Genomic DNA, 15,256 nt, shown 5'->3' on the forward strand with positions numbered 1-15,256 from the left:
AAGGTAGGAGTTCAGACCAAAGGATTGAGGGTCATACTTTGATGCGAGTCTTGCCTTTTTTTGTTCTTACCCTCCCCTCTCCTTTCAGCTTTCGTGAGAGATCCAAAGAATCTTGGGATGGTGAAAAAAACGTGAAGCCCGAGGCCCAAAATGCTCTGGGTATTTTGTTGAAAGACAGCCTCTAAAAATGATTGCTAATGGGGTGCAGGTTGGCAGTCTGAAACCGATGGATATTAAAAAGGATTTTTTTTTTTAACCCTTAGAGGTTGGGGACAGTGCTGTTGCCCATGGTGAGCTAGCAAGGATAAAAGACAGATGAAAATGCCTGTAGTCTCAAATTAGCTAGCTGGCTGTTCTGTGTTCCAAAAATGTCTTGCCCCTGGAATTGAAAATTCTCCTTTCAGAGGAAATAAACACACACACAAACAAACATCTACAGCTAAAATACTGGGAACTGACAGATACCTCTCTCTTATGGAGACAAAGCAGCTGAGAGTTTGGGGTTTTTTCCCCCTAATCCTATAGGGATTATGTGTGTGAAGGATCTGCCTCCCTCACTAAAAGAGCTAGAATGTATACCTGTGGGCTCAAAGCTAAAAGAAAATTGGCAGAACCCACTCTTGCTTTTATGGGAAAGAAGCAGCATTTCAGCTGAAGCCTCCACCTGGGCCGGGAGCTCAGAGCAGACCAGTTCCACAACTATGTGCCCAGCAGAGCGATGCTTATTAGCAACAAGGAGACAGACAGGCTGAGAACTGCCCAGAAGAAACTCTATGCCACACAGGACATGCACGGGGAGCGGTGTGATGACACAGAGCTGCTCTGCAACGTTAGATGTGAGCTGCCCTCTCTCGTATGTGCTCTGGCCACAGAGCATCCCTACACATATTCTCCTCCACATGTGTGCCCCCTGCACACATATATTCACTATGTGTGCTCCTTCACGATATTCCCTTAGGAAGCCAACCCTTCCCACTCATGGTGCGTGTATTTGTGGGAGGTTGTGCCCCAGGTCTAGGGTGAGAAATGCGTCTTTGCTACTTTTCTTACTAGGCTGTCAATTACATGCTTAAAAGCCTTGTTTTGAGCTAATTGTATTCTTTGATCGGTTGCTGCTCAACTGTTTCAGTGCTTCCAACTCTTTGTGACCACATTTGGGGTTTGCATGACAAAGAAACCAGAGTGGTTTGCCATTTCCTTCTCCAGATCATTTTACAGACGAAGAAACTGAGGCAAATGGGGTGAAGTGATTTGCCCAGGGTCACACAGCTAGTAAGCGTCTGAGGCCAGATTTGAATTCAGGAAGATGAGTCTTCCTGACTTTAGGCCCAGCATCCTATCCACTGCACCACCTAGCTGCCCCTTGCTAGTTATGGAACCACGAGCAAGTCATGGGATACTAATAGACCCTTTCTCTGAGGGTTATTGTAAGGATCAAATAAGATGATAATTGAAAAGTGACACATAGTAGGAGCTATATAAATGTTAGCTAACTATTAGGGTTATTGTGAGGATAAAGTGAGAAAATATTTGTAAAATGCTTTGCAAACCTTAAAGCAGTACACAAATGCCAGCTATTGTCATCATAGACACACAAAACTAAAATACAAAATGATATGAGTTCATTAGAGCAGTTCAAAGCAAAGCATTATGTGAAGTCCTGGAAAGGAAAGGCCAAGAAGGGTGGGTAGGCTCAGGAAAGGCTTCTGACAGGAGATAGCCTTTGAAGCAGGCTTCAGAGGAACCCAAGAGGTGAAGAGAGAAAGGAGCCCTTGTATAGAACACCTTCAACCCTTAAAATCCCTACCTTCTTTGCAAGGCTTGGCCTCAGCTGCCATCTCCTTTTACAGATGAGAAAACTAAGGCAAACCAGAGCTAGTAAGTGTCTGAGCCTAGAATTGGAAATCAGGTCTTCCAGCAGTCCACCTAGCTCCCCCAGAAGACAGCTCCTAATCTCAAGTAACTCACATTCTAATTGGAGAGACAACACAGGGAAGGTTTCAGTCACAAGTCAGATAGGAAAGTTCCATGGTCCTCAAGGTGCAGTTTGATTGAAAGAGAAAGGAAAACCAGCCAACACATTACAATGTCAGACAACATATCTAGTAATCTACCCTCGCAGTCCCCCATATCTGCACAGAGACAGAAACATTTTTCCAACTATTCTTCTAAGTAAACTTGGTTGTTATAATTATATAGCATCTGACTTTAAACACTAGCTGTGTGACCTTAGGCAAGTCATTTAACCTCTGTTTTGCCTTGGTTTCCTTAAATGTAAACTGGAGATAATAACAGCATCTACCTCTCAGGGTTATTGTGAGGATCAAATGATAGAATATTTATAAAGTGCTTAGTACAGTATATGGCACATAGTAGGTGTTGTATAAATACTACTACTACTACTACTACTTCTTATTATTATTATTATTACACAGCCATTCAGTTTAGTTTTATTGCTTTTTCTATTTACGTTTTAGTAATCATTATGTATAGGACAGCTAGGTGGCACAGTGGATAGAGTGCTGACCCTGCAGGAGGACCTCAGTTCAAATCTGGCCTCAGATACTTACTAAGTGTGTGACCCTGGGCAAGTCACTTAACCCTGTTTGCCTTAGTTCCTCATCTGTAAAATAAGGATCACGATAGCACCTACCATCCAGGGTTGATATGAGAATCAAATGAAATAATATTTGTAAAGTTCTTAGCGTGGTGCCTGACATACAGCAGTCACTTAATAAATGCTTTTTCCCAGTCTATAATCTAGTTTCTCCCAGGCAGCTTTGTTTTCATCCTTTGTATCCACCTTTCAGCTTTCCTACTCCAGTATCTTTGCCAAGAAACCCCAACCAGGGTCACAAAGAGTCAGACACAACTGGTGGACTAAACAATAACAAATCATTGTGCGTATTATTTTCCCCAGTTCTGGTTAATTCAGTTAATCATCAGTTCATATAAGTTTTATCTTCTGAATGCTTGGTATATGTTGTCCCTTATAGCACAGTAACATTCTGCTATATCTCCCTTTTATTGTTAATAAACTTTCCATTAACCTCAAAACTCTCCTTTGTCTTCATACCAGATTACAGAGTCTGAGGAGACAAGTAAGGTCTAAGAAGACTGGAAAGTTTGGAAGGCCCAGAGGACTTTTTAATTTTAATTATAAAATATAAAATGTTATTCTCCCTATAATTATGAAAACTCTAAATATAAAATGGCAAAGCTCTAATAATGTCATGGAGGACTTTGAAATCCAAACAGAAGATTTTATATTTGATCCTGGAAGTAATAGGGAGCGATTTCTATATTTGCATGACTAAATCTTATAATACCCCATCTTTCCTGTTCATCAGCCTCAGCTCCCATGAACTCTAGCTCAACCCTACCTTAGCCATAGAGGCGGTCACACTTTACGCTTCACCTGAAACTAAGAAATCCCACCTCTAAGATCCTGACCACAGTCTCCTGCCCTTCTTGCTTTCACACTGACTTCTGAACCTGCTCTTCACCCTCACTTCAACCAATATCTTGATCCTCCCAGTTTCTCCTGATCCCTCACCCTGGTGATGACCTCAATCCACCATTAATCAATCAACAGTTGTCTATTGTGTTCACATCCTGGTTCAGAGCTAGGCTTTGAAGTACATACAAAGTTTAGATAACATGCAGTCCCTCCCCTCATTTGTTTCAGTCACATCTGACTCTTCATGACCCAATTTGGGGTTTTCTTGGCAAAGATACTGGAGGGATTTGCCTTTTCCTTCTCTAGCTCATTTGATAAATGAGGAAACTGAGGCAAACAGGGTGAAGTGACTTGCCCAGAGTCACACAGCTAGTAAATGTCTGAGGCTGGATTTGAACTCAGGAAGATAGAGGTGTCTTCTTGACTCCAAGTTGGTACTATATAACCTAGCTGTCCCTCAAGAGGTCAGTTTGCTAGAAGGATCAAACTGAAGTTTTCAAAGATGATGTTAGAGGATGAGGTGAGAGGGAAGACCACAATCTAGGTCCTGATCTTATTTAAAAAGCTGGGAAAATCAGTTGGGGAATGGCTGAACAAATTGTGGCATATGAATATAATAGAATACTATTGTGCTATGAGAAACAGTGAGCAGACCAATTTCAGAGAAACCTGGAAAGACTTACATGAACTGATGCTGAGTGAAGTGAGCAGAACCAGGAGAACATTGTACACAGTAACAGCCATATTGTGCGATGATCAACTGTGAATGACAGTTCTACTCAGTAATACAATGATCCAGTACAATTCCAAAAGACTCATGATGGAAAATGCTGTCCACATCCAGAGAAAGAGCTGTGGAGTCTGAATGCAGATCGAAGCATACTGCTTTCACTTTTTTTTGTTTTTTTTTCACAGCTTTTCCCTTTTGTTCTGTTTCTTCTTTCACATGATTAATGTGGAAATATTTTTACGTGATTGTGCATGTATAACCTATATCAGATTGCTTGCTGTCTTGGGGAGGGGAGATGGGGTGGAGAGAGAGAGAAAAATTTTGAAACTCAAAATCTCATAAAAAATGAATGTTGAAAACTATTTTTACATGTAATTGGAAACAAATAGAATACTATTTAGAAAAAAAAAGTTGGGAGAATGACCTGGAAGTTGATAGGTGACAGCAATAAGAATGGAAAAGAGTACTCTAAATAATTGAATAGAACTCAAAGGAGAAATTAAGATTCATTGAAAGTGATGATATTAAATCGCATTTTTTTCAGCTTCCTTCTTTTTATAGGGTTGGGTGCTTTTTTTTTTTGGCAATATGGCTAATATGGAAATGTATTTTGCATCACTTTATCTGTGTAATTGATATCACACTGCTTGTCTTCTCAATGGGTGGAGGGAGAGGACAGAGGAAGGAAAAGAATTTGGAACTCAAAATTTTTTTTAAATTAATGTTAAAAATAAATGGATGAATGAGTAATAATAAAAGGGAAAAAAAGAAAGATGATGGTAGAGGAATAGTTTGAAATAGACAGTCACAAACTGACTCATGATTGTATGGCAATCCTGTTATTGATTTGCTATCGCAACACCCATGGTAATTGTTCTAACCCCCCCCCCATTACCCAACCCTTCAACATGATCTCATCTCTTCTCTCTCAGAAGATGGCCTCTCCATCGGTCATGAATTCCTTATCTCCTCTCCTTCATACCTCAAAGCCTCTCTACATCTTTGCCCATTCTCTTATTTTGAGAATTAGTTTCTTCCCGTTGAGAAGGCTAACTAGTCCCACTGTTTTCTTTGTTCCATCTCTTCCTGTCCTTGCTCCATCAATCATTCCCCTCCCTCTCTCATCTTTCACCTCTCCATTCTTTTTGGCTCCTTCCCCAATCTCTACAAACATGTCCCCAGCCTTAGAAAACCTTCACTTGACTCTATCCGTCCTTTGAGCTATCATCCTACATCTCCCTTTTACTGCCAAGCTTCTAGAAAAAATCGTAACGTACCCTCATGGCCTCTAATTCCTTACTGCCCTCACTCTTCACTCCCCTGTCATCTGGCTCTAATCCTACCACTCTACTGAAACAGCTCTGTTGAAGTTTAATGATAATAATAATAGCATTTACAAATTGCCTTAAGGTTTGCAAAACACTTTACAAATATTGTCTCATTTGATCCTCACTCAACCCTGGGAGGCAAGTGCTATTATGATGCCCATTTTACAGATGAGGAAACTGAGGCAGACAGCACTTAAATGACTTGCTGAGGGTCACATAGCTGGGAGAAGTCTGAGGCTGGGTTTGATCTCCGGTCTTCCTGACTCCAAGTCTTGCATCCTATCCACTGTTCCCTGCTTATCACCTAGCTAGCTCCTCAATGACCATCTAAACAACCAAATCCAATGGCCTTTTCTCTGTCTTCATGCTCCTTGACTTTTTTCTACATCAACCACTTTCAACCATTTCACCCTTCTGAAAGGTCTCTCCTCTCTCGGTTTCTGTAACCCTTCTTTCTCTTGGTTCATCTACTACACGTCTAAATGCTCCTTCTCAGGTTCCTTTGCTGGATCATCATTTGTTTCTTTCCTCCTAAGTGTGGGTTTCCCACATTGTTCTGTCCGCAGCTTTCTTTTCTTTTCCTTCTACACTCTTTCCGTTGGACATCTTGTCTCATCTACTCAGGTAAGTTCAATTATCCTGTCTGTGCAGATGACTCCCAAATCTATGTATCCTGACCCAATATTTCTCCTGACCTCCAGTACTATGTCTCCAGCTGTCCACAGACACCTTAAGCTCAAAACGTCCCCAAACAAATTCATCTTTGCTGCTTCCTTACGTCTGCTGAAGTTGAGTTTCATTGTGGTAGGGGATGATAAATAAGGACAGCATTATTTTCTGCTGGCATCCTTCATGTGCTCTGGGTTCCAATCACACTGGGCTGATTATCTCAAGTGATCAAGTGATCTCCCTTTCCTCACAATTTCCTAGAGAATTTGTTTGGATCTCCCCTTGGCCTCTATCATACACTGATTTTTTGTTGTTTTCACACAGATACATGGCACATCTCTTTATTACATGGTCACATCCTGGCTTTTACCTCTTGCAATCCTGAACCTCCTTCAGAGCTTAACTCAAGTGTGACCTCCTACCTGTGACCTCTCCTGATTCCCCCCAGGTGCTCACCTACCAAATGAAATTTGTATTTTTCAATCAATCAACAAGCATTTATTAAGTGCCTACTACATACTGTGGATACAAGTACAAAGAATGAAATGATCCCTACTCACAATGAGCTCATATTCTAACAGGTGAGGCAAATACATCTCTCTCTCTCTTTCTCTCTCTCTCTCTCTCTCTCTCTCTCTCTCTCACACACACACACACACACACACACACACACACACACACACCCCAATAGATTGTGAGCTCTTTGACTGTAGGGACTGTTTTGTCTTTCTTTGTATACCCAGCTAAGAGTGCCTGGCATATAATAGGTGCTTAATAAATGCTGGGTAACGCGTGGAGGAACAGAAAGAAAGAGTTTGGTTGGATCACAGAAGGCAAGAAGAGAAACGTCTAATGAAGCTGGAAACATAGGCTGGGGCTATGTTACGTAAATGAGGATTAAACATTTATTAAAAATGCCTGCTGTATGCCAGGCACTTTACAAATAGTATCTCATTTGATCCTCACTACAATGTAGGTGCTTTTAGTATCCTCATTTTTGAAGTGAGGAGACTGAAGCAAATAGAAATTAAGTGACTTGTCAAGATTCACACTGCTAGAAAGTGTCTGAGGCTATATTTGAACTCAGGGATTTCTGGTTCTAGGCTTAGCAATCTTTCTACCATGCCATTTAGTTGCTCCATACAGGTATAGAGCTTTATAAACTAAACAGATGAGTTTGTATTTTAACCTAAATACAATAGGAATTGATTGAGTAAAAGTCACAAGGTCAGATATGTGCTTAAGGAAAATAATTTTGGAATCAATGGAATGGAATGGAGAAAGACAAGGCAGGGACACCAATTAGGAGGCATTTGTAAGAATCTAGGCAAGAAGGGTCAAAAGAAAGAATAGAATAAATGGGAGGGCAGGATAGGATTAAGGGAAATAGAGTTAGTTTTTCACAACATGTCTACTATGGACGTGTTTTGCATAACTGCACATGTACAACCTATATTGAGTTGCCTGCCTTTTCAATGAGGGTGGGTGGGGAGGGAGGAAGAGAGAAAATTTGAAACCTAAAGTTTTAAAAACATATGTTTAAAAAAATGTTTTCACATGCTACTGGGAAATAATATAGGAAATGGGGTGCAGAAGTCTATCCTGCCCTACAGGAAAATAGAAGGGGAAGGGGATAAAAGAAGGGGAGAGAGATAGAAGAGAGGACAGAGTAGGGGAAGGGATAGTCAGAATGCATGACATCTTGGGGTGGGGGGAGGGGGGAGATGGGGTGAAAATATGGAACTCAAAAACTTGTGGAAGTGAATGTTGAAGACTAAAAATAAATAAATTTATATTAAGAAAAAAAAAAGAATCTAGGCAAGAAGTGCTGAAGACCTGAATTAAGGCAGTAACTAAGCTTCTATTTTATTAGTACATATTCTGTATCTACTTATATGTGTATATGTTGTTTCCCTTGATAGACTATAACCTCCTTGAGGGCAGGCAGGGACTGGTTTTCCCTTTGTGTACTTAGTATTTTGCACCACCAAGTCTAGCACAGAGGAGGTACTTAAAAAATGCCAATTGATTGATTAGATTATGAGCCTAGACTTAAGCTGCATTAAAGCAATCATACTGTGTTCCCTAATTTATCTACTGAATGTACCTGATGTCTGGAGATTTCACCTCAAACAACTTACTGAGTCATTATCCAAGGGTTACCAGAGTGGAAAACACTGGTTCTTTGGGAAAGAAATTCTCTTCCTCTTTCTAGTAGCAAAAATCCACTTGTGGCAGAAAATCTAGATCACACAGACAGAATACCTCGTGAACTTGGAAGGTGACACCTTTGAGTTAAAATCCTGGGGGATAGGTTCTTTTTTCCTCTCACTTCTGCACACAGAAGGGTCAGAAAAGCTTTCCTGTTCATTCATTCCTCTAGAGATTCCATTACAGCAGTAGCTGCCCATGGGATTCAGTGTCTGACACATAGTAGGTGCTTAATAAATACGTGTGTGCTGACTGATATGGTCGAACAAAGTATTTTCTTCTTGCAAAGCCTTGTTAAAAATATGTTTTTATAATCCATATGTACAAAAATATTTCTAGCAGCTCTTTGTTGTGGTACCAAAGTGGAAACTGCCCACCTACTGGGGAATGGCTAAACAAAGATGAATGTAATGGAATGTTATTGTGCCATAAGAAATGATAGAATGGTCAGTTTAAGAGGAATCCTTTATGAACTGAGGCAGAGGGAAGTGAGCAGAGATAGAACAATTTATATAATGGCACCATTATGGAGAAAAGCAACTTTTGATAGACTTTAGATCTCTTATTAATGCAATGATAAACCATGAGTCCCAAGTATTAAAGATGAATTAGTTCATTCACCTCCTGCTAGAGGAGGGACGGACTTAAAATTGAGAACAAGGCATGCAATATCTGAACATGGTCATTGTCAGGATTTGTTTTGCTAGACTACATACCTTTATTGTGAGGATTTGGGGTTTTTTTTTTTTTTGCTTTTTTCATTGTTCTGTTGAGGAGATAAATATTAAGTGAGAGAGAGAGAGAGAAAAGGAATACTTTCGTTTAAAAAGTATCCTTTTAATGTGTTGATATTGGGACTGTCCCAGAAAATCTGAGACATATGGTAGTATATACATGTGGATTTTGTGGAGGAATTCTTGAGCAGGCTAAATTCCTGATGGCCTTAGGTCTTTAGCATGAGGACTATGATGCCCCATCTGATCCACTGAAGGAATGACCAAGTAACGGAATCTGTGGATGGTGGTGAAATTGCCATTTGGTGTTCAAGGAAGGGTCTGCCAAACAAATTGCTTATGCAAAGTTTATTTCACCAAAGTTAGAAAAACAAAAGGCCTACAAATAAAGCAAAGGTATTTATAACAGTTGCAAAACACAAAAATCAATTCTCATTCTGCATCATCTCATGCTAAAACATAACCCCAATGTCGCACAGTGTAAGCAATATACAGACGTAACATGAAATCATGGGACTTAATGATAAAATCAGGGGCTGACAGCAAATTGTTCTGCTGGCACAATAAGGTCTGCACTGGCCAAGTATAATGGCTCTGCTTCACCTTGCTCTGTGATGACTGCTATAGAAACAGCGGAAACTGCTCCTTCCAGAACACTCATCATTGACGACCACAATGTAGATCTCCAAGGGTTAACTGGAACCAACAAGTCTTCCAGGGGCTCTGGTTCTACCATGTTGCAAATGTGAACAGCGTTGTTTTGACATGACACCCACTGAACTGAGTTTTCCCAGGAAGGAGATGTGCTTTTTTTGCCCATTGGGCAGAAAAACAACAACTACAAATGGTGGAGAGAAGCTCGCAATCCCATAGCAATCACCGCTACATACTCTAGCAAGCAACATCCCTTCATGCATGGGATGAATCCAAAGAAAGGTGAAGACTTTCTTGCCTCTGCCCAGCCAAGAAAGCATTGCTAAACTCCGGCCCTGAAGCAATGAGAACTCTACTCAGGTCTCAGCAGAGCAGAGATTTATGCAATTTCTCATGCTACCTTGTAGACTAGATGGAGAGAGGAGGGCTAGGTGACATAGCACAATTAAGTGCATTTGGAACTAGATGAAGTGCTGGACCAAAAAAAAAAAGCCACTAATTAATGATCGGACATCAATGGCAATTATTGTTTGTTGTTCAGTTGTTTTTTTCAGTCATGTCTGCCTCCTTGTGACTCTGTTTGGGGTTTTCTTGGCAGAGATGCTGGAATGGTTTGCTATTTCCTTCTCCAGCCCATTTTACAGATGAGTAAACTGAGGCAAACAGAGTGAAATGATTTGACCAGGGTAATACAGTATCTGAGTGTCTGAGGCCAGATTTGAACTCCTGAAGATGAGCCATTAATGAATGATTGGATGTCAATTTGCAAGGCCATCTCCAAATTAGCATTCTAGGGTCTCTCTTCATGGCTTTGTGCTGTTGGACATCTATAGAAATGAAATGTGTAAAGGCATAGATAGCAAGCTTATCACATTTACAGAAGACACAAAACTTATATGGATAGCTTACACACTAGAGGACAGTCAGAATCCAAAATAATCTAGAGAGGCTAGAACAGGGGTCAGGAAATTACTGCTCAAGGCCCAAGTCCAGCCCGCCACTTGTTTCTGTATGTCCATGTTTAATTCATGAGCCATATGACACAAGGAAGTGAGCCAGATTTGGCCCAATCCTTGGGCTTGAGCTTGGGTACACTGTAGCGAGATAAAAGTAGGGACAAATATATACTCTTACACTTGGTTTCAAGAAATCAACTTGGCAAGTACAAGCCAGAGGGGGCATGACTAGAGAGCAATTACCTGAAAAAGACTGGGGAAGTTTTTTGTACTGTAATAAAATCAGCCAACAGTGTGATAAAGTAAAAAAAAAAAAGCTGATGCCATCTTAGACCACATGAGAAGAGGCCCAGAACATTTAGCACAAAGGTGATGGTTCCACTAACTTGTCCTAGTCAGATGACACCTGACATCTGACATACTATTTTCAGTTCTAGGTACTACATATTAGAGAGGATATTGATAAACTGGAGAGCATCTAGCACCTTCCCTCTGCTGATTATTTCCATTTAAACCATAAGTATTTGTTTGCATGTTGTCCTCCCTATTAGACTGTGAGCTTCTTGAGGGCAGGGGCTATCTTTGCCTTTTTTTAAAAAAAAATATCTCCAGAGCTTAGGACAGTGTCTGGCACATAGTAGGAGTTTAATAAATGTTTATTGACTGACACTCAAGTCTATGACTCCGTGAAATGCTCTTACTGTCCATATAGACATGTCCTCATCTCCAAAATGAGGGCTGGATTAAATTACCTCTAAGTTGGACTAAATCATCTCCACCTTTCAATCCCATGAATCTAAAGTACAGTATACACGACAATATTAGAAACACTAAAGCATATGCCTCCATGAGAACCATGGATGCTTTTCAATGAGAAAACTGTGGAAGGGAATCTGCTTTTTGAATAACCCAGATGTTTTTGCTGAAAGGCAGTGCTGCAGATTGGCTGCAACTCTGTTGTTGGTTTTGATTAGAAAGCACCAGAAGGAATGTTTTTCAAGATAGGCACCATGAAAACATGCGTATGTACAGCGCATGCACCTGATTGGGGTAGAAGGGGAAAAGTCCAATTATATACCCATAAATATAATTCTGTGTCCCTTTACCTGTGGAGGACTTATTTCTGTAAATCATGGAATTAGCAACTCCCCCACCTTATTCATTAAGAAAACAAATACCCAAAGAAATCTGCATTCTTTAGCTGCTGTCTTGGGTAGGTTAACCCAACCTTGGATACCACAAAAGAATGAAACTGTACTAAACACAATACTCAGTGCCAGGGAGGCTAAGAAGGTGCTTGCTTCATGGTTGACCTTGGGACAGCAGCCTCAGATACAATCAGACTGTCCAGGAGGCCCATTGACTGTCCACAACAGAAGTGTCAGACACGTGGCCCAGGAGCAGCCAATCAGCCTGAACCAGATGGAAATATAATTGGGAAAATAAAGATGCACTAAAACAGACAATATCAATATGTGGTTTTCTAAGTCAATATGCACCCACAGGGATACTCATATATCCATATCCATATCCATAGATATGGATACATGCATATGCATAAATAAATAAATAAATAAATATATATATTTCTAGTTGAGTTTGACACCATCGTCTACATTTCCATCAAATAAATACTGGACAAGGCCTGGAGGACAGGGAGAAGTATAAACTGAAAGCTGAAACAATAGCTTTGCAATATCACATGGCTACTATACTCCAAAAGGGAACCGTTCTATTGGTAATAACCCGCCTCCATTAGAATGTGAGCTTCTTGAGGGCAGGGACCATATTTTTGTTTTTCTTGGTGTCCCAGTGCTTTAAAAAGTTCTTGATACACACTAAGTGTTTAATAAATGTTTATTGGCCAGTTGGCTTTCATCTGTTAGCACCAAGCTAATGTACCCCACGTACATGACATCATCCTGTCCTGGGCTGGAATATCAATATGCTTCCTTTCTAAAAAGGGACCTTTAACATAGACCCTGGCCAGCTTCCATGGGGTCGGATAGTGTCAGAACAAACCTGATGGCTGCTTTTCTCTTCTTCCAAAGGATGGCTGGATTCATTAAGAGAGCAGCCTTTGTATCCCAAAGCACAGATATCAGGTCCACTAGGCATTTTAAAATAGCCTTTCAGGCCTTGGTTCTTGTAACAGTGAGTGGTTACAGTGACTGACATTGAATAGATTTGGTTGCTAATAAGAGTAATAATAAAATATGAGAATGATATAATAATACTAACAAGCATTTCTATGGAATTTTAAAGACTGCAAAGTGCATTATATACATTTTCTCATTTGAACCTCACAGCCAAAGTAAATACTATTTACGAAAAGTCTTTCCCCATTTCCCCTTCTCTCTATCCCTACCTCAAGAAAAAACTAAACAATTCTTTATGGGTAAAATTCTGAATGTAAAAGGTGGCAGGTGAGAGCAAGAAAGCAGGGTTCCCTACCAAAGTATATGAATATCTAGAACAGAGGTTCTAAATTTTTTTTTTAATCATGGGCCCCTTCCAAAATTTAGTAAAGCTTATGGACACCCTTTTGAATAATATTTTTAAATGCATAAAATAAAAGATGTAGGATTGCAAAAGAAACCAATGATATTGACATAGAGATATCAAAATATTTTTAAAAACAGGTTCACAAACCCCAGGTTAAGATCCCCCACTCTGTTGGAAGGTATCCAGGAGGGCATTTTTGTGGTTTCTTCATTGTTTTTCTGAATGAGTGTGGTTATTGCCTTCCTCTTGAAATGGGGTCTGTTTGATGCTAGTCTTCCTCACCAGTATACCTTTGCCTGGAAACAATATATATGCAACAGCTACAGAAGACAAGCAAGAATAGCACTGAGTGACTTATCCCCAGGACACTCACGGCAAAGAGGTACAGGGTTTTATCGCAATAATCCTGAGGCTGGTGGAAAGGAGGAATAAAATTGGGCAGGTAGATGGAAAAGACCCAATAGTTGCCCAGTATGAACCAGATGAAGAGGAAGAGGCTGAGGATGAGGTGGATATAGTATTTATGAGCATTCTGTCTCCAGGGGTATTCATCATCATCGTCATCACCGATCACAACAGACTTGGAGAGCAGCTGCCTCATCTTGGTGGAGTCATAGAGCAGAAGGGAAACCTGTGACATGGATAGAGGGGCCCAGGCAGGCAGAGAAGGGAATGGGGAGGAGGAGGAGAAAGAGAGGAAGAGAATGCCATAGATCATTAGAGATGGAAGGCGGTGGGGTGGGGGGGAAACTTTAGAGTTCACCTAGTTACGAGATCATGGATGAAGAGCTGGACCCAACTCCCTCGTGTTTTTTAAAAATAAATTTGTATCGGGTGGCGAAGTGGACGGAGCACCGACTCTGGAGTCAGGAGGACTTGAGTTCAAATCTGGTAAGGGTCAACTTCCTTCCTATTCCCTTTAGCAGAATGTAAGGTCCTGGAAGGCAGGCGCTATCTCTTTTATTTGCATCCCCAGTGCCCAGTGCACAATGGGAACTTAATGAATCCTTGTTAATTTATTGATTGACTATAGAAATCATTTCACCTCTTTCTTTAAAACATGGATTATAATATCTATTTCCCAAGCTATCGTCTCATAGGAATACTGTCAGAAAAAAAGGTATTTTGCTGGGCTGAAGTCAGCTCAAACTGGGATTACTAAATTTTCCCACTTCAGAAATTAATAAACAATGCAAATCATGGCTTCATTTGTTGTTTTGTTGATTGTGGAGTTTTAAGAAAGTTGGAGAAAATATTAATAATGCAAATTAAACTTAAAAGTGTGCTGAGGCTATTTTTTTTTCCTGGAGGGCTGGTTGTTAAACATTTACCAGCACACCCATGGTATTATGCAAAATGAGAGGCTTTAGCTTATCTTTTGGGCCATCCTTCCTCTTCTCACTCCCTCCTCCATTTGTAGGGCCAGAAGAAGGACGGAGGAGTGGGTTCATTCCCACCCTCACCTTCCCACTCTCCTTGTTACTCTAAACATGCAGCAATCTCCAGTAAGATTCCAAACAGGTAGAAAGCATTCCAGCTGCTCTTAGTGAGGACATCTGAGCGTATCACACCAGGGTTAAGTGTGACAGAAATAGGAGGTCCTGTAATTCCAGCCTGTCATGAAACAGCTACTTTGTTTTCCCTGTAAAGGCTTCCCTTCACAAATATGTGTGTGTGTGTGTGTGTGTGTGTGTGTGTGTGTTACTCAAGTACAGAGCATTCAGAGCAGTTTTAATGAGTCCAGTGTTTCTCCTGCCCCTGCCACACTATTCACACTATAAATAACTAACATTTCTATGGTGCTTTAAGGTTTGCAAAACACTTTATACATGTATTATCTCATCTGCACAGCCTTACCACAACCCTATGAGGTGAGAGCCATTATTATTCCCATTTTACAGATGAGGAAATGAAGGGACTGAGAGAAAAGTAAAGTGATTTGTCCATGGTTACCCTGCCAGGATTAAAACTCGGGTCTTCTTGATTCCAAGTTCAATGTTCTTGCTGTT

At 40.5% G+C, this 15,256-nt stretch overlaps 1 protein-coding gene across 1 annotated transcript in view; it reads right to left on the bottom strand.

The window, feature by feature from the left end:
* Window positions 1-12,581: 12,581 nt before the first annotated feature.
* Window positions 12,582-15,256, bottom strand: part of TMEM272 (transmembrane protein 272) — a 40,836-nt gene continuing 38,161 nt past the window's right edge. The window contains exon 5 of the mRNA XM_078156973.1: window positions 12,582-13,878. Coding sequence (XP_078013099.1) covers window positions 13,516-13,878 — 363 coding nt within the window. The 3' untranslated portion in view covers window positions 12,582-13,515. The remainder of the gene's footprint in view (window positions 13,879-15,256) is intronic.

The sequence above is a fragment of the Phascolarctos cinereus genome, unplaced genomic scaffold (assembly GCF_003287225.1).
Source record: "Phascolarctos cinereus isolate Bilbo 61053 unplaced genomic scaffold, phaCin_HiC Scaffold_726;HRSCAF=1367, whole genome shotgun sequence".
In the NCBI taxonomy this organism is placed as follows: domain Eukaryota; kingdom Metazoa; phylum Chordata; class Mammalia; order Diprotodontia; family Phascolarctidae; genus Phascolarctos; species Phascolarctos cinereus.